The sequence below is a fragment of the Fukomys damarensis genome, unplaced genomic scaffold (genome assembly GCF_012274545.1).
Source record: "Fukomys damarensis isolate Sample0158 unplaced genomic scaffold, DMR_v1.0_HiC HiC_scaffold_2, whole genome shotgun sequence".
Classification (NCBI taxonomy): Eukaryota; Metazoa; Chordata; class Mammalia; order Rodentia; family Bathyergidae; genus Fukomys; species Fukomys damarensis.
Window position 1 is genome coordinate 12,898,321 of NW_022900914.1, and position 19,672 is coordinate 12,917,992.

At 35.1% G+C, this 19,672-nt stretch overlaps 1 protein-coding gene across 1 annotated transcript in view; it reads left to right on the forward strand.

Moving 5' to 3' along the window:
- Positions 1-19,672, forward strand: part of Birc6 (baculoviral IAP repeat containing 6) — a 189,449-nt gene that overhangs the window by 28,314 nt on the left and 141,463 nt on the right. The window contains exons 11-14 of the mRNA XM_033762215.1: positions 14,671-14,820; positions 16,395-16,620; positions 17,949-18,109; positions 19,196-19,327. Of these exons, the coding sequence (XP_033618106.1) occupies positions 14,671-14,820; positions 16,395-16,620; positions 17,949-18,109; positions 19,196-19,327 (669 nt within the window). The remainder of the gene's footprint in view (positions 1-14,670; positions 14,821-16,394; positions 16,621-17,948; positions 18,110-19,195; positions 19,328-19,672) is intronic.

Genomic DNA, 19,672 nt, shown 5'->3' on the forward strand with positions numbered 1-19,672 from the left:
CTGGAGAATAATGGTTAAGTAGTGGTTCAGATTGCTGCCTTTGAATTATATTGAGTGAGATAATAAAGAAAAATTTTTTTTCAATAACAGCAAAATCCACTTAAAACATGAGCAGTGCAGAGTATCTGTCTTATCAATTTATTTATGAGACAGGGTCTCACTGTGTAGTTCCAGCTGGCCTTGAACTTGCCATGTAGCTCAGGCTGGCCTGAAATGTGCCGTGATCCTCCAGCCTCCTGAGTGCTGGTATTATACAGGCTTATGTCACCATGCCTGGCTAGAATAACTTTAGGGTAATGAAACCTTGACTTAGAATTCAAAAGTTCAGAACAAACAGAGGCAACTGGTATATCAGGTAATTTAGTCATTATACCAACTTTACAATGTATGTGCTTTTATTGTCTTTATTTTGCACAGAAGGAAACTGAGGGGAGGAGCGGTTAAATACTTTGCCTCTTAAGTCATAGAGCTTTACAAATTGCAGAGCTAGAGTTCAAACCTGGGTAGTTCATCACTAGAGTGCTGTAACCACTTACCAATTATTTAAGTGCAGGTTGACCAAAACTTGCATATTTTTCATTGATTTTTAGAAGATATATAAAAATGACAACATTATCAAATTCATCCAATACAGGGATCAACTGGTTGGTTGAAAGGACACCTGCCTGGCGAGATGCTCAGTATAGTCAAGCGTGTAATAAACATGCTGCCCGAGTGATCCTCAGGGTAAACTGTTATGTTGTTAAAGTACTTATTCTACACTTTTAAAATGGAGCAAAAGCCAACGAATCACATGTTTCTTGTTGTTGTTATTTGAAAGAGGGTCTCACTATGCAGTTCAGACTGGACTTGAACTCACTATATAGCCCAGGCTGGCCTTGAATTCACAATGATCCTTCTGCCTCAGCCTTTCAGGTTCTAGTAGTACAGGCATGTGGTACCAAGCCTAGCAAATATTCTCGAATTCTTTGCAGCCTTTAATCTGAAAGTTTTGAAATGTTAAAAGAGTTTAACTTGTCATAAGTCATCTGAAATGAAAGGTTTGAGTGAGCTGCCCCAGAACATATCTTGTAGACTTTAATATTTTCTAGAAATACAGCGAGGGTTTAGTGATTTAAAGACTAATATTGAAAATAGATGGATGATATATTTTTAGAGTTTGGGCAGTAGTAAGTGCTAGGAAGTAATCATGTGATAGAGAATTAAAAATTTTTTATTGAAAAATTTTAACTGACAATAACAGTGTCAATGCTAAATTATAATACTTTATATATTATGGAGGCATCATGTTCAATACATGTTTTTTTGTTTTTTTGAAACAGGGTCTCACTATGTAGTTAAGACTGACTTGGAACTCACTATGTAGTCCAGGCTGGTCTTGAATTCAGTGATCCTCCTGCCTCAGCCTCCCGAGCGCTGGGATTACAGGTGTGCGCCACCATGCCTGGCTTGTTCAGTACATGCATACATTGTATATTTAAATCAGACTAAGCATATTTATCTCCATAAACACTTAATCGTTTTATTGTGGTAAAAACAAAATCTTTTCTTCTAGCGTTTTGAAATGTATAGTATATAACTGTTACTTAAAAGTCCCTGTATTATACACTAATACTCCATAGGTTCCCCTGTTTCTTTTTCCTTGTCCTCTAGTAACCACCATTGAAATCCATTTCCAAGAAATAAACTCTTTAAGTTGCACATATGAGTGAGACAGTGTGGTATTTGTTTCTGACTTAATTCACTTAACATAATGATCTATATAGTTCCACCCATGTTGTACCAAGTAACAGGGCTGCCTTTTTATTTATGACTGAGTAGTATTCCATTGTTTTTATGTGCTAGATTCTCTTCATGCTTTCATCTCTGGTTGGTCAGTTAGGCTGATTTTATTTCTTGGCTATTGAGAAAGAGTAGTGACCATGTGAGTGTAGATGTCTCTTTCACACTCTGCTTTCATTTTCTTTGGGTATTCGGATTGCTGGACCATATGGTAGTTCTGTTTTTAAATTTTTGAGGAAGTTCTATGCTGTTTTTTGTAAATTCTAGTAATAATTTAAATGTCCACCAACAGTGTTCTAGAGATCTCTTTCTTCTACATCCTCATCAGCACTTCTATCTTTGCTCTTTTTTCTTTTGTACCAGGGATTGAATTTAGAACCTTGTGCTTGTGAGATAGGTGCAGTACCACTGAGCTAAATCCCCGGCCCTTGTTCTTTTTGATATTAGCCATTTTTACTAGAGGTAAGGTGAAACCTCAGTGTAGTTACTTGCGTTTCCCTGATGATTAGTAATATTTAGTAATTTTTCATGTACCCATTAGTCATTAGGGTTTTTTGTTTTTTGTTTGTGGTACCAGAGATAGAATTTTCATCATTGTGCTTGTGAGGCAGGTGGGAGAACCACTGAGTTAAATCCCTTGCCCTTCCATTAGTAATTAGTGTATCTTCTAAATAGAGAATGTCTATTTAGATTTATTGTACATTTTAGCATCTGGCTATTACTTTTTTGCTATCAAGCTTTTGAGTTTTCTGTATACCGTATTCTGGATGTCAGCCCTGTGTCAGATGTATACATTTGCAAGAATTTTCTGTAGGTTGTGTTTGCATTTAGTTGATTGTTTTGCTGTGCAAAAGCTTTATAGTTTGATGTAATCCCTTTTATCTATTTTTGCTTTTGTTTCTTGTGCTTTTGAGGTCTTGTCAAATTGCCCATTCCAATGTTCTGAAGCTTTTATTAGGTATTTTCTTCTAGTAGTTTCTTAGTTTCAGTTCAAGTTTTTATTTCATTTTCAGTTGATTTTTGTAACTCGTGAGAGATGAGTCAAGCTTCATTGCTTTGTGTGTAGATAGCCAGTTTTCCCAGCACTATGAATATAAAGACCATTTTTTCTCGAGTGGGTGTTTGTAGCACTTTTGTAAGAAATCAGCTGACTACACGTGCTGTAGGTTTATTTATAGGCTCTCCATTCTCTTCCACTGTCCTGTGTGTCTGCTTTTAGGCTAATACTGTACTACTTTTGATTTTTATAGCTGGTATGTTTTGAAGTCAGGTAGCAAAATAGTTCCCTATTTTGTTCTTTTTTGCTCAAAAATGGCTTTAGCTATCTGAGGGTTTTGTGTTTCATATAATGTCTAGTTCTGTGAAGACTGCTATTGGCATTTTGATGGGGATTACGTTGAAGCTGTAAAGCTGTAAATAGCTTTGAATAGTATGGACATTTTAACAATGTTGATTTTTTTTTCCAATTCATAAACATGGGACATTGTTCCACTTTTTGTAATGTTACTGCTTTTTTTTTTAATGCTACTATTTTTTTTTCATTGAGTTTATGGTATACAGTATTGGGTTTTTAGGTATACAGTACAGTTACATTCATCATTAAGATCTTGTACCACACTATTGATTTTGTATGTTGTTTCAGCAAGTATGTTGAATTCAGCCATTAGTTCTCATCAATTTTTAGTGTAGGTTTTGAGTCTTTGATATATCAGATAATGTCATCTGCAAACAATGATTTGACTTTTTTTTTTCTAATTTGGGTGCCCTTTATTTCGATTAATTGTTGTGACCACTATGTTTAATAAAACTGATAAAAGTGAAGAAACAAAGCAACAACAAAATAATGATAGAAGTGAGCATCTTTATCTTGTTCCAGATATTAGAGATGAAGATTTCTGCTTTTCCACACTCAATATAATGTTAGCTGTTGGCTTATTATAAATGGCTTTTATTGTGCTGAGGTACATTCCTCATGTGACTAATTTGTTAAGTGTTTTTATAATGATGGGAAATTTATCAGATGGCTTTTCTGCCCTCAGTTTACCATTTTTGTCCTTCTTCCTCTTTATATGGTGTGTCATGTTTATCGATACCCTCTCCATTGTGGATTGAAGCCATGGGAACTCTGTCACTGAATTATTGTTACAGTCTTTTAAATTTTGAAATGGGTCTCACTGAGTTGTCCAGCCTGACTTCAAACTTAGAATAGCTGTAATTAAGACATATACCACTGCACCCAATTTATGTTTATTGATTTTGAATTTTGAATTGTCTTTGCATTCCTGGGACCAAATCCTTTACTCATAGTGGAAATCTTTTCTCTTTTTTCTTTTTGTGGTATTGGGGATTGACTCAATATATTTGCACTAAGCTACATTCTTTTTAAAATTTTTCACAAATCTTGCTAAGTCACTAAGATGTCCAGGCTGGGCTTGAACTTGTGATTTTTCTGCTTCACCACACCCAGGGAATAATCTTAATGTATTGTTGAATTTGGTTTGCTAATATTTTGTGGAGGAATTTTGCGTCTGTGTTCTGTGGTTGTGTCTGTGGTTGTCTTTGTTCCTTTGTCCTTATCTAGTTTTGTATATTTTTTCCCTCCTTCCCTTCCCCATCCCTTTCCGCTCTTTCCTTTCCTTCCACTTGAGCATGGGAATGATGAACAGCACCTCTAATCTTTTTAATTTTTATTTTGAGACATAGTCTCACAAGGTTACCCAGGCTGGCTTCAAACTTGTGTTTCTCCTGCTTCAGCCTCCTGTGTAACGGGATTCTAGGCATGTGTCATTAGGCCTGCCCCCACCCCCATCTTTTTTTTTTTCTTTCTTTTTTTTTTTTTTTTTTTTTTTTTTTTTTTTTTTTTTTTTTTTTTTTTTTTTTTTTTTTTTTTTGCCATACTGAAGATCGAATCCAAGGCCTTCACCCTGAGCTACATCCACAACTCTTTTATTACAGTTAAGACAGTATTTTACTAAGCTGCCCAGCTTGGGCTTGAATTTGTGCTCTTCCTCAGCCTCCCAGTGTACTGGGAGTATGGCATTGTGCTGCCGTGGCCTGCTGTATATTGTCTTTTTAGTCTTTTTCATTTATTTCTGCTGTGACCTTCATTATTTCTTCCCTTCCACCAGTACTGGAGATCGAACTCGGGTCCTTGCGCTTGCGAGGCAGGCCACCGAACCGCTGAGCTAAATCCCCGGCCCTCCCTTCCACCAGTTTTGAATCTAGTTTTTGTTTTTCTAGTTCCTTGAGATGCAGTGATAGATTGCTTATCTGAGATTTTTCTACTTTTTTGATGTGGACATTGGTTATTGTAAACTTCCTCTTAGTACTCTTGCTATTATATAGATCAGGTCTGTTGTATCTGTACTTTAGTTTCATGAAATTTTTAAAATTTCCTCATTTCTTTTGATCCATTCATTGTTTAAAAATAAGTTAATTTTCATATATTTTGTATTTCTAGCTTTATTTCATTGTAAGAAAAGATCTTTGAAGCTTTTCATTGTCATAACATTTGTTGAGACTTGTTTTGTGGCCTATCATATGATCTCTTCTGGAATATATTACATGTACCGATGAGAAAAATGTGTATTCAGTAGCTGTTGTATAATTGTTGTTTCCTCTTAGTGAACTGACTGACCCCTTTGAACATTGTAAATGATCTTCCTTGTTTCTTTTTCTTTTGATTTAAAGTCCATTTTATTTGTTTTAGTATTGCAACCCCTGTTTTCTTTTGGTTTGTATTCGTGGAATATCTCATTTCATCCCTTTCAGTCTGTGTGTGTCCTTAGGAGTGAGTTTCTTGTAAACAACACATAATTGAATTGGGTCTTTTTTTTTTTTTTTTAATCCCTCTGTGACTTTAATTGAAGAATTTGTCACTTATATTCAGGATAGTTATTGATAAAGTCTAACTACAACTTTTATGTAACTTATTTCTAGTTTTGTTGTAATTCCTTTCCTTCTCCCTCTTAACAATTTTCATGCTGGTTAAGTGAATTACTCTAGTAATGTGTTTTTATTTCTTGCTTATTATATTTGTTTTGTCTGTTACTGGTTTTGGCTTTGTGGTTACCATGAGGCTCATGAAAACATCTTTTAATTATAATAAGCTATTACAAAGTTATGGCATCTTAACATGATCATATGATTAAAAACAGGAACAAATGAAAAGAAAAGAGCAAATACACTCATAAGAAACCTCTCCAACTGAGTTCTACAGTCACCACTGTTCAAATTGGTGTTTGGGGGGATTATTTAGGCTCTTATTCAGTGGTCCTCTTCCTCTGCTCCCATAATAGGAAATTTACCCAGATCAGTTTAAAGACACAAAAATCCTGAGAATTTAACCACTTTGAAAATTATCTCAATTGTTTTTAAGGATTAATTGATGGCATATCTGAAAGGATGAGCTTAATGATAGTTAAAGGGAAGGAATTATTGATGTTTCTTAATGTATGGGTGGCATGGGCACTGTCTTCTTGATATTTTCAAATATTATTAGCACTTTTTCTCATGGAGAATTACTGAGTCTCTTCATAAAAATAAATCCATAAATAAATGTGAGGGCCTTGGCTAGAGGTATGTATGAGATGGATATGCAGAGGTAAGGAACTTTTGGAGCCATCTGTCTAAAACCTCCTGGAATACATGGTTAGAGATTAAAAGGGTACAGAACCGTAAGTCCAAGGAGGATCAAGACACATTGCCTAATGAATGCTCTGGTCCCCTTCCCCACCATACTCTGATTTATTTCTTAAATTGGCCCTAAGGTCTTTCATGTAACAGACCACCCTGACCTTCCCCTGTCCTTCCTCTATCCCCTGTATGAATTCCTGCACAGAGATTGTGCTTTATCCTTGCTTCTGGTTCTGTCTATAAAAAGCTGCAGAAGATCTGATTAAGGGCTGTCTTTATAAGACTCTCTCTGAGAGGTCTCAGTTAAGGGCAGCCCCTCTGGACCTTCTTGGAATTTGAATTGGTCATTGACTCTGAGTAATTTCTCATCTTCTGAGTCATGCCATGGTTGTGAACTGTGACAGAAACTAAAAGTTTTAAATTAAACATTTTTGAGATACTGCAGAATGAACCCTAAGGCATGCTAGGCAAGTGCCTCAGCCCTTTACATTTTGTTTTGAGATAGGGCCTCACTGAATGCCCATGCTGGGTTAAAATTTGGGTTCGCAGCCTCCTGAATTGCTGGGAGTATAGGACTCTACCACCACATCCATCTTAAATTAATAAGGATTAACAGTATGCTACAAGTAGCTTTAACAAGGCTGTCTTTAATTAAAATTTAGAAATAGAATATACATATACAGTATAGATGAAACCTAAAAGGTATGAACAAATTCAGGAATTTTCTTTTAGAGACTAGAATTAAAAATGAAAGTTAAATTGGTATTATGCTTGGTATAGATGCATTTAGAAAAGAAACTTAAATGAAAAGATAGAACTAAGATAAATCAATATAACATGTGCACTGACATTAATATGTGTAGTACTTGACATATTAAGGCTTTAAAAATTACATTTTAGAAAAGTTACTTTTACACAAAGATTAAAATCTTACATTTAAAGGGACACATGTTATAAATTATAAAAATACTGAATATAACTTAAAACATAAAGCCTGTATATATTACTGATCTTTACTTATGCAAGGAGAGGTTGAGTCAAAATTTCCTTGAAAGTTCTTAATGATGCCATTATCTGAGCTTATTGGTATATGTGATAATATCCTTATTTTGCAACTGATTTTAAGAGAATCATTCCTGTAGTTTCTGTTCTTGGTTCCCTAAGAGTTGCCATTAATTTTGTATATTGAATTTTCTCAATATTTATAAAATCATCTCTTGGGATGATCATATAGTTTTTCTTTTTAATTTAATATAGTGAATTACATTGATTAATTTTGGGGGGGGTCAAAACAACTTTGCATTTCCAGGTTGAAACCCACTTCATCATAATATATTATTGGGTACATTTTGCCAAAATTTGGTTTATAATGTTTTGCATTTATATTCAAGAGTATTATATGGTTTTTGTAATCTTTTTTTAATTTCCTATATTCTTTTCTGGTTTTGTATCAGTAATACTTGCCTGATAGAATAAAATGGGAAGTCCTAAATTTTGTGCTAAAGTTTCTGTACAGTTGATTTTATTTGTTCCTTAAATGTTTGATAGACTTAACCCTGAACCCCTAGGACTGGAGCTCATTTTTAATAATGTAAGATTTTTTACTACAAATTCAGTTTATTTTATAGAGAGCTATTCAGGTTGTCTATTTTTTTTTTGGTAAGGGGGAATTGAATTTGGGTCCTTGCGCTTGTGAGGCAGGCGGTGGACCAGGGAGCTATGTCTCCGGCCCAGGCTGTTGGTTTCTTAGCTTTAGTAGTTGATCATTTTCACTTGCTTATTGAAATGTTTCATAATAATTCCAACAGTTTTTCTTTTCGGTCATGTTACTTGATGTCATTGCTCTTATTTGTCATTGCCCCCCTCCAACCCGCCTTTGGTCTGGCTAGAGATTTATATTAATGAGTTGTTTTGAAACAACCAGTTTCTGGTTTAAAATATTTTTAAAAAATTGATTTCCACAATATTGTTAATCATTTCCTTCCTTTTGACAATCTTGGGTTATTTCCCATCATCTTGGATTTACTCAGTTTAAAGGTACAAATTTCTTTTTTTTGGTTTTTTGAGACAGGGTCTCACTATGTAGTGGAGACTGACCTGGAACTCACCATGTAGCCCAGACTGGTCTTGAACTCACAGCGATCCTCCTGCCCAGCCTCCTGAGTGCTGGGATTACATAAAGCTATAAATTTCTTTGGAGGTCTGGTAAATTTTGGTACTTTAGGTTTTTATTTTAATTTAGCTCAAAATATGTTCTAATTTCCACTGTGATTTTTTTATTTGATCTGTGGGTCATTTATAAGTTTTTTTCTTTTGACAATTCATTAGATTTTCTGCTCTGAATCTCTAATTTCATTGTGACCAGAGAAGCATAATTTAAATGGCAGTGTTTCAAAACTTGAGACTTTTAAAAAAAATACTGGGCATTGAACTCAGGGCCTTACCACTGAACTACATCCCCATCCCTTTTTATTTGTTTAACCTTGAGGTAGGATTTCACACAGTTGTTGAGACTGGCCTCAAACTTGTGATTCTCTTACCTCAGTCTTCCAAGTAGATGCCTTACATTATTCAGTCCTTGTTTGTTTGTTTGCTTTTGAGGCAAGGTCTCATTATGTAGTAAAGGCTGGCCTCAAACTCATGACAATTCTGCCCCAGTCTCATGAATCCTGGCATTACAAGCCTGTGTCACTATGCCCAGTAGCTATTCAGACTTTTAAATGAACCAGTGTTATGGCTTGCATTGAGATGTTGCCCGAAAGTCCCCTGCTTTTTCTAGGTGGCTGAATCTAGAGTGTGATTGATTCTGGGTGGGATTAAGCCTAAAGGCACTAGGATTAAAGTACCTGAGTGCTACCTACTTTAAATAGTCTGGATAAAATAAAAGAAGCAATCTGCTGCCCGCCTTGCAAGCAAGCACAAAGTCCAGAGTTGCTTCCCCAGTACCAAAAAAAAAAAAAAAGCGGGTGACTGTTAAAAGTTCGTTGTTGCCTTTGTTACTTTGTGAATGCCACTGTTGTTTCTCCCCTGTGATGCCTGTTTGCCATCCCTGTCTTGGAGCTGATCTACTATGGAGTGAAACTCCTACAATTGTGAATAAATAACCCTTTCCCCATTAACTTTGAGTTAACTTTGAGTGTCGGGTATTTTGTCTCAGCAATGAGAGAAAAGTAACCAATGCACCCAGCAATCTTTGTCTTGGAGAATGTTCTGTGTGTACTTGAAAAAAACAGTGTTTTTAAAAAATAGTGAAATCTCCAACTGTTTTTCACAGAATTATTTACTTTTCCTTTTAATTCTGTCTGTTTCACTTATATTGGGGTTCTTTTGTTAAGGAGGTTCTTTTATAATTGTAATTCTTCCTCATGTACTAATGCTTTTGTCATTATGAAATATTGTCTGTTTTGTATATCATTAATAAAGCCATTCTAGCTGTCTTATTGTTGTAGTTTTTCCTATATTTTTACGACACTTTCAACCATTTTGTGAGTTCTGTATGTAAAGTAGATCTTTTATTGTAGTCAGCATATAGTTAAATCTTACTTTCTTATTCAGTTGGATAGTCTCTGCCTATGCACATTTAATATAATTTTTATGGTGGCATTTTAATTTATTTGATTAAAATATTTCATATTGTTCTCACATTCTTGTGTTATTTTACTGCATGTTTCTTGTTTAATATATATTTTTACTCTATCATTTTAACTATTCTTTATGTTTTTTGGTTCTGGGGGTCAAACTCAGGACCTTGGGCTTGCAAGGCAGGCAAAGTGCCACTCAGCTAAATCCCCAACCCTTCTGTTCTTTAAACACACATGGTAGCATTAGAAAAAAATAATTTTATTTAGGAGCACCTGGGAGCCTACTGTTAAACCAAGAATTGGCATGATACAGTAAAGATGGCTTGCTTCCACCGATGTGGCCATCCTTCCTCTCCCAGATATAGCTATTACTGAGAATAACTTTTCTGTATTTTTAAAAAAAGAAAAGTGGTTTTATAATTCAAATGTGAATGTTTCAATAGTTTTTTTTTTTTTTTTGCTTGTTCTTGTGTTTTATAAAAATGGTATCAAACTTAAGTAGTTTTTTTGGGATTTGTTTTTTCCCCCTCATATTGTTTTAACATAACCAACTTTGTTACATGTCCTGGGAGATCATTTAATTTTCAATTTTATATGGTACTTCTTTGTGCAAAACACTGGTAAATAATTTATGTATTTTCCTGTCTAGATTATTTTCAGTTTTTCTGCTGTTGAGAAAGAACCTTATGATAAATTTCTTGTATTGTTCCTGAGTGCTCATGTGTAAAAGAGGCTCTGTACAGAATAGTTTTTTTTTTTTTTTTTCTGGTACTGGGGATCAAACTCGAGTCCTTGTCCTTGGCAAGGCAGGCAGCTGCACCACTGAGCTAAATCCCTGACCCTGTACAGAATATTCTTCAGAGTACAGTCCTGAGTTTTGGTATATTTCACACAAATCTCCAAATTGAGGTAAAATATACCATTTAAACTATTGTACCAGTGTACTATATTGTGGCATCAAATACATTCACAGTGTTAAAAAACCGTCACAATCTGCAGAACTTTTTTAACCTAAGCAGAAGCTCTGTACCCATTAAGAAATAACTCTATGTACTCTACTCCTAACCCTGGACAACCTTCACTCTGCTTTCTGTCTCCGTGAATCTACATCCTGGAGAGACCTCATAAAAGTGCAATTATAAAATATTTGTCCTTTTGCATCTTGTTTTTTTTCACTAGGCATTTGGTCAGCGTTGATTGTTGTGTGTGTCAGATCTTCCTTTCTTTTTATGTCTAAATAATATTTGTGTGTGTGAGAGAGAAAATCACCCTACATTGGTTTACAATCATTTGAGTCCATGGTTTCAGTTCTCGGCTATGCATCTGTGTGTGGAATTGCTGGGTGATGGTAATTCTGCATTCAGCTTTTTGAGGAATTGCTAGATGTTTTTTTTCATAGAGTCTGCACCATTTATATTTCTGTAAGCTCTTCAGAAGGATCCAATTTCTTTAAAAATGGCCAGCACTTGTTATTTTCCATTTTTCTTTTTTTTGGTACCGGGGATCGAACTCTGGTCGTTGTACTTGCAAGTCAGGGGGCAGAATCACTGAGCTAAATCCCCAGCCCTCCATTTTTCTGATAGTACCCACCATAGTTGATGTGAAGTGGTATTACATTATGGTTTTGATTTGCATTTCCTTAATGATTATAGATATTGAACATTTTTCCTGGTTCTTCTTATTTATATTTTTTCTTTTGAGAAATTTCTATTTAGTTGTTTGCCCACTTTTGATTTTGTTTTTTGTTGCTGAGTTGTAGGGATTTAAAAAAAATCAGGATATTAAATCTTTCGTGTATGTGGGTTAGAGGTTTTGAGACAGGGTCTTGCTGTCTATTTTATTATTATTATTATTTTATTTTATTTTGTTTTTTGGTACCGGGGATTGAACTTGGGTCCTCGCACTTGCAATTGCTGTCTATTTTAAACTGACCTTGAACTCACTGTGTAGCCCAGGCTGGCCTTGAACTTGTGCAGTCACAAACCTTGGCCTCCCCAAGTGCTAGAATTACAGGCATGCCCCACCACATCCAACTAAATCTTTTATTAGATACATGTTTTACAATTATTTTCTATCATTTTATGGGTTGTCTTTTCACTTTCTTGATTGTGTCCTTTGATACATAATTTAAATTATGAAAACTCTATTTATCTTTATCTTATATTTACTCATCACTTTTGTTTTCCTTCTTCCCTCTCCCCATTGCTTCCTTTAACTCATTGACCATACAGAGTCAGTTGATTTAACATTTATGACTAGCAGTTCCAGTGTCTGTGTTTCTTCAGGGATGGTTTCTGTTAAATTCTGTTTTTCCTTTGAATGAGTCTTTCTTAATTTCTCATCATTGAGACACAATACCTGACATCCACAGTTTCAAGGAGGAAAAGTTTGTTTTAGCTCAGTTTGTTGAGGTTTGAGTCCATAGTGGGCTGGCTGTGTGGCAGGATAGCATGGAGTTGAATGAGGAAGCAGTGAGATCAAGGGAGGAGGGAAGGAAAAAGACCCTTCAAGGCTACACCCCCTGTGACCATCTCCCTCGACCAGGCATCATCTCCCAACGTAACGTTTAGCTACAAACTCATCAGTGAACTGATCCACTGGCGAGTATCACATCCCCGTTACCTGCCTATGAGCACACGAGCTTGTGGGGGATCTGCTTGTAAATTGCAACACTTTCCTGTCTGTGTGCTTCAGAAAAAAAATTTTTTTTAGAGATGAGGACATTCTTAAGTATTCTATTCTGTGGTACTTCTGAAAGTGTGGTTCTTTCATTCAGATTTTGCTTGTTGCTCATTGCAGCCATCTGTGATTTTAAAGATTATTTTTCATAAAGGAAAGTATATTTGTTGTGTGTGGTCACTGCTGTTTCTGTTTTACTGTCTCTGCTGTCAGTGACCTGACAGAAGAGCAAAAGAATCCCTTGCCCTAATCTTCCCAAAGATGTTTCCTGGGAAAGTGGCAACAGCCTGAGAAGGCCAGAGCCAAAGCAAGAGTCTGCCCTGGTCCTTCCTGGTTCCTCTAGGCCAACAAAAATGCAGAATGTTAAATATTTTGAGGCTAAGATCTCTACTGCCTGCCTGGGGTCCACCAGCCCCTGTAGGCATGTGAGCCTGTTTCTCCACTGCTAAGCTGAAGCCAGATGGCAGTAGTTAGTGCTGAACGTGCTCTCGCTGGAGATCAGCCTGTCCTTCATCAGCCGCTTCTTTGGTTGTCACAGGTGTCTTTTGGGTTCTGGGCTTATGAAATAGTGGATTCCAGTCATGGGTTCATTGGTGGAGAGACTGACCCTAAGAGCTTCCTGCTCCGCCATCTGGCAGAAATCACTGTTACCTGGCACTTGTGTTACTTTTTCAATTATTTGGGGTGTGTGTGTGTGTGTGTGTGTGTGTGTGTGTGTGTACATGTTACATCTTAGTTTAATTTATAATGTAATTTAGAAGAATACTAAATGAAACCTAGTAAAATATATAGAAATGTTGCTTTAATTACTTAGTTTTGATATGTAATAAACCCGACAAAAATGTTGCAGTTACTACTTTATGCAATCTCTTTTAAAAACGTCAATAAAAACAAGAAGTATTTATTATATTCACTGTCATTTCTGTGTTCTTTCTTCTTTCTCCTTCTTTTCTTGATTTGTCTTCTCCTTTCTTCCTTTCTTTTTTCTTTTTGTGGTACCCAGTCTTTTCTGTTGTAATTTTTGAGACAGGGTTTTGGCACGTTGTCAGGTTGGTCCTCCTGCTTCTATGTCTGAAGGGCTGGGATTATAGGCATGTGCCATTTGCCCAGCCACTCCTGTTTTCTAAGAATTTGATGTTGCTTTCTGTGTTTGTGTGTGTGTGTGTGTGTGTGTGTGTGTGTGTTGCTTGGGATCAAACCCAGAGCCTTACATGTGCTAGGCAAGCAAGTACTCCACCACTGAGCTACATCTCTAGCCTGGCTTTCTTCAATTTTGAAGGACTTTCTTTGGTATTTATTGTTAAGACAGGTCGGTAACATAAAATTTTTTGCATCTTGGGCCAGGGATGTAGCTCAGTGGTGCCTGTCTTGCAAAGGGCAAGGTCCCAAGTTCGATTTCCAGAACCAGGAAAAAAAATTCTTTTTAATCTTTATTTGGAAATATTTCCATTTCACATTCTTTTGATTTGTTTTATTCTTGTGTTTAGGAAGAGGATTTATCACCCTCCTCATTCTGTTGTGCTGGAAGTGCCTCTTCACATACTCTTGTTAGAATATTCTATTACACATTGTTTTCAAAAATTTTCTTACAAGTTTGTTAAGTTTGCTGTCAGTTATTTTTTTGTGAGGAGGATCCCAGTGCACCTGGCTCATCAGCTTCCTTATCTTAAGATGGTCCCAGTAGGAGCCTGGCTAGAGAGTTTTTAGTGAAGATTACATGAATCAATTAAACCACTTTAAAAAAACGTCTTGAGTAGAGTATTGATTGAATACCTGTTTTCACATATTCTTCATTTTCTTCACTAAAATTGGCTTTTATTTAGCGATTCTATGACAGTTAAATTTCTATAATCTTGAAGGTAAAGCTCTTTGATAGCCTTACTTAGCTACCTATCAGGTGATCCAAAATGTTTATTTAAATTGTACCTGTTGCTGTAAACTGCTTATCATCCATTTTCTAGTATCTTTGTTGATGGAATTTTGCACACTGTAGGTGGTGAGCTTCATTTTCTCCAAATTGGAGGAACTTGTGATGATATTGATGAAGCCGATATTCTAGTGGATGGATCTCTCTCTAAAGGAATAGAACCATCTTCAGAAGGTTCCAGATCTTTATCAAATCCTTCAAGTCCTAGCATTTCAGGTATGACAGTAAATTTTTGAATGACTTGTATATATAAACATAAGCATTCAATCCTCTTGTGCTTCACTAGCACGGCTATATTTTGCTCTTAGCACCTACTACGTTTTGTCTGCTGACTAGCATGTAACGGACTTTCAATTAAAAACTATGTTACTAAGTACAACGTCTAAATAGAAATAATTTCTAAGTTGATATCTGATCTTCATGGACACTTATATATGAGCATTTGGTATTTTGTCTTGCACCAAAAGCAGTGATCACTAATTTAACTCTTAAGTTAATAAGGTCCGTTGAGATTTTTAAAAGTACCAGTAGTATAACATAATATATGTGAATCTTCACAACATTGTATCTAAGGGCTTCTCACCTTCAACACTACTAATCTTTTGTATTGGGCAGACTGACCCTGTGTAAACAGTCTCTCTTTTCCTTCTACCCATTTGATTCTAGTAATGTACTATCCCTATCACAATCAGATATTTCTAGTAGACTCTTGGTAGCCAGAACAATTTCCTAGTGGGTTATATTGACTCATTCATGAATCAGGACTTTGTTAATGAATCAGGACTTCATTTCCTTAGTGAACTATGCAGTTCGGTATAAGAAAAACTAACATTCTGAATGTTACTGGTAGAGTGGAGAAGTGGAAATACAATAAAAAAAAGGACACTGACACCGTGCTGTTAATATTTATAAACAGTATTTAGTACTGTCTTAATTATGTTTGAACTTTGAGAAGAAAGATGGCAGTTTATAACTTAGAAACTTTATATCAGTTTTCTTTGTGAAAATACTCTAAACCCACCAGATTAAATATTTTAGTTCTTTATTTTTGCTTTTCTTTTGGTACCTGGGATTTGAGCTTGTGAGGCAGGTTTCAGAACCACTGAGCTAAATCCCTGGACCATATTTTAGTTCTTTTTAAGTGTATTTTTGTTAATTGGAAAAATAGCTCTTCACTTTGTATAATGTTAGACATTTCACAGCTGTGAATACATGCATTTGTAAAACAAAGTTAATCTATCTGAAGTACATTGTTACTTTCTAGTAATAGTGTGTGTACTGGATATTCTTAGCTACCACAGAAGTAAAAATAAACTTTTTAATCTTTTGTAAGTATTTATTTGCCATTAAATTAGCTTTTGACTTTAAATTTTAAATGGATGATAAAAGGAAAATATGTTACATATTTCTTATCTAGCATTTTATTTTGTAAACATCATGTTGTAAAAGTTAACTGTTGATTATATATGAAGTGTTCTGCATTTTAGTGTCAGTGCTTTTGACATTATTAACTTAGAGTTAAACTCAGTAAGCCCTCTCCTAACAGTTTAAATTTGGATTTCTTCAGTAGTGAATAGTCTGTCTAAATGATTGAAGATGGGCTTTTCCTTCAGTGCTATTATTCAGTCACTAGTAGTCACTATAGTTGTTTCTAGATACGTGTACCCACTTTATTAACTCTCAGCATATTTGACAGTGTTGTAGTTCAATAGAAAAAAGATAAATTAAAATTGTATCTTTTTTCTTTTTCCCTCTTTTCTCTTTTAATCACTACATTCACTAATTTTAAGGAGTTGATCTGTTGGTGGACCAGCCATTCACCCTTGAAATCTTGACCTCTCTAGTGGAGCTAACCCGCTTTGAGACATTGACACCTCGATTTTCAGCTACTGTTCCTCCATGCTGGGTAGAAGTTCAGCAAGAACAGCAGCAAAGGAGGCATCCTCAGCATTTGCATCAGCAACATCATGGAGATGCCGCTCAGCATACTAGAACTTGGAAACTACAAACTGACAGGTAAAATGTTATTCCAAGATATTTAGTCCATATTATATATATTTTATTGGCAACATGGTCTTCCTCAGTATATTAATATTTGTTTTTTCTTTTGCATATTAATAACTTTGTTCTTTTCATTTGTCATAATTTTGGAAATTGTTATATTTTTATTATTAGTTATAAAGTAATCAGAGAAACCCACCATTTAGTCACTTAGTCCACAAATATATTTAACAAATACTAAATGCTTGCTTTTTAAACCAGGTACTATAGGCATTAGTAATATGGTTCATGTAGAATTTATGTTCTACTATAGATAGACAAATAGTGAACACATATATCCTGTGCTCTATGTCATAAAAGGTTTGAAGACTGTTAAAACAATGTTGGGGTGGGGAGAAGACACAAGTATGATAGTTTTTATACATGGAACCTGAGAAAGCCCTCTATGGAGATACTAATTCAGAGGGATAACAGGCAAAAAGAACCTATGGAATAAATTTTATGAGTTCAAGGACATGTGAAAAAGCATTGTTGTTGGAGTACAGTGAACATAGTGAAGAAGAAGAGGAAGTAAAGTCAGACGTTTTAATGCTGTATTATATAGGAAGGTTTTAAAGGTTTTGTTTGTTTGTTTGTTTGTTTGTTTTTGGTACTGGGGATCAAACTTGGGTCTTTGCTCTTGCGAGGCAGGCACCAAAACCACTGAGCTAAATCCTCAGCTGTAGAGGGTTTTGAGAAAAGGAAAGATGTGATACAATTTATTGTTTGGAAAGATTACTGTGACTGTTGTGTTGAGAATAGATTGTAGGCAGCTGTGATTGTAGTGGTGGTGAGCCAGTGATCGAAGAATCCTGGTGTGATTTCTGTTATGCCAAGTTAACTGCTGATAATAGCTTGGACCATGATGATAGAGATAATGAGGAGTTATTAGATTATGGATGGGTTTGGTGAGGTATTGAACATCTGGTGTAAGATAAGTATGTGTATGTATATAATATAAGGTTATTGTTTTAAAACAAAAGACTTTAGGATTCCATGCATGGATCTAGGGTGAGGTCTGTGAATCTGCTGGTAATTCTGATTTATAATTGTCCACACTTGGAAGAATAAGGATTTACTGCTGTGCACAAGTCTCAAGGTAGGGACAGGTGTCTAAGGCAAAATCTTACTCATTGTCTTACATTTACCCCCTTCTTTGGGAGATCACCCCCCCCCTTTTGATCCCATTGAAAAACACTTATGTTGGAATTTTCAATAAAATAGGAAAGCTGTTATTAAGGATAATATAGTTCTGGCTAAATAAAAATTTTTGCTTTATTTAGTATTTCCCTTTTATTTGACAGCAACAGCTGGGATGAACATGTATTTGAATTGGTTCTACCTAAAGCATGTATGGTTGGACACGTGGACTTCAAATTTGTTTTGAACTCAAACATCACCAATATTCCACAGATACAAGTGACATTGCTGAAAAATAAGGCTCCAGGCTTAGGGAAAGTGAATGGTAAGAACAAATCAAAGTTGGTTTTTGAAGATTTTGTCTTGTGATGGATTTCTTTAAAAAATTAATTTTCAACTTGCCTATTTAGATCCTACTTCCTCCATGCTATTTGCATACTCTATGTTTTGCTATTTATTTACTTGTTTATTTGTTTGTTTTTATTTTGAGACAGGGTCTTACTATGCAGTTTAGGCTGGCCTTGAACTTGCAGAGATTTTCCTGCCTCAGTCTTCTGGGTGCTGGGATTGCAGGCGTGCACCACCATGACTGGCTGCAGTTTTTATTTAAAACAAAAGCAATTCAGAGAACATTTCAGAGTTTTTCAGTTACATAAAATTGAATGATTTAATCATATATTTTGGGAAGTTGGATTTATTTCACTTGGGCATTACTAACTTAATGCTTTTCTTTTTCTAAGGAGAGGATTGATTGTGAAAAGAAATGCATTGTGGGAGTTACTACTCTGTTAAGTTGTTAGTGAAGCCAACCTTTGATGTGATGCCACAAATATACCTTTTATCACTCTTACAAGTTCAAAATTTGATTTAAGTAAATTATTCAAATAGATTGTACACATTTAGCACGCTACTTTGCAGTATTTTTTTCCTTTAACAGATTAAGTCAAAAGACTGGGGATAACTTCAAGATAAAATGTAACTTAGCACTAGGGGTTCAAACAAGGAAATTTGAAAATTTTCCTGTGTGAAAAATTATGTATATGTGTTTGTGTATTAGTTTGTGTATATGTGTGTACCTTTGTGTATATTCACTTGAAACATGACAGATTTTAATTTAATTTGGTCTAGGATTTAGGCTTTTGCATTTTATACACTACAGATACTTATACTGTGGAGCCTAGGTGAAGAACATTTAATTTCTTCAGGTGAATATTTTATTACTATAAGGAGAGAGAATATAAAAAATAATTAGTGAAATTCAGTTTTCTTCCTGCCTGACAAGCATTTTACAGCATCTGTGATTAAAAAAAAAAAATCACAGTTCCCAATTTAACATCAAATTTTAGAGATTTAGCTACAGAAGTCATTGATATTAAGCAAAATTAAGTTTACTAATATTTTTATCCTCTAGAAACAGCAGTAGATAGGCAGATCACCTTTCCTTTGTCTCCAGCTCTTAACATTGAAGTGGAACAAAATGGGAAACCGTCCCTGGTTGATTTGAATGAAGAAATGCAGCACATGGATGTAGAGGAATCACAGTGTGAGTTAAATTATAGAGCTGTTGTCCATGACGGTAAAAGGAGTAGTGATTGTTCGGCAAAGATTTCTATATGGCTTGTAAAACCTTGGTTTTAAGAAATTGATTAAAAAATAACCTATAATTCTGCTTTGGCAATATGCTTTAACTTTCAGCTCATCTTTGTGAACACAGCTACGCTAATACTTGCATTCTTACTTTTTAATACTGTGGGATTTGAAATCAAGTCATGGTTGTATACAGTTTTTTTGAAAAAATCAAGGTGGAATGTAAAAATAATATGAGATTGGAAAATTACATACAATATCAGATTAGCATGGCAATAGATTCCATTCTAAATATGTTTTG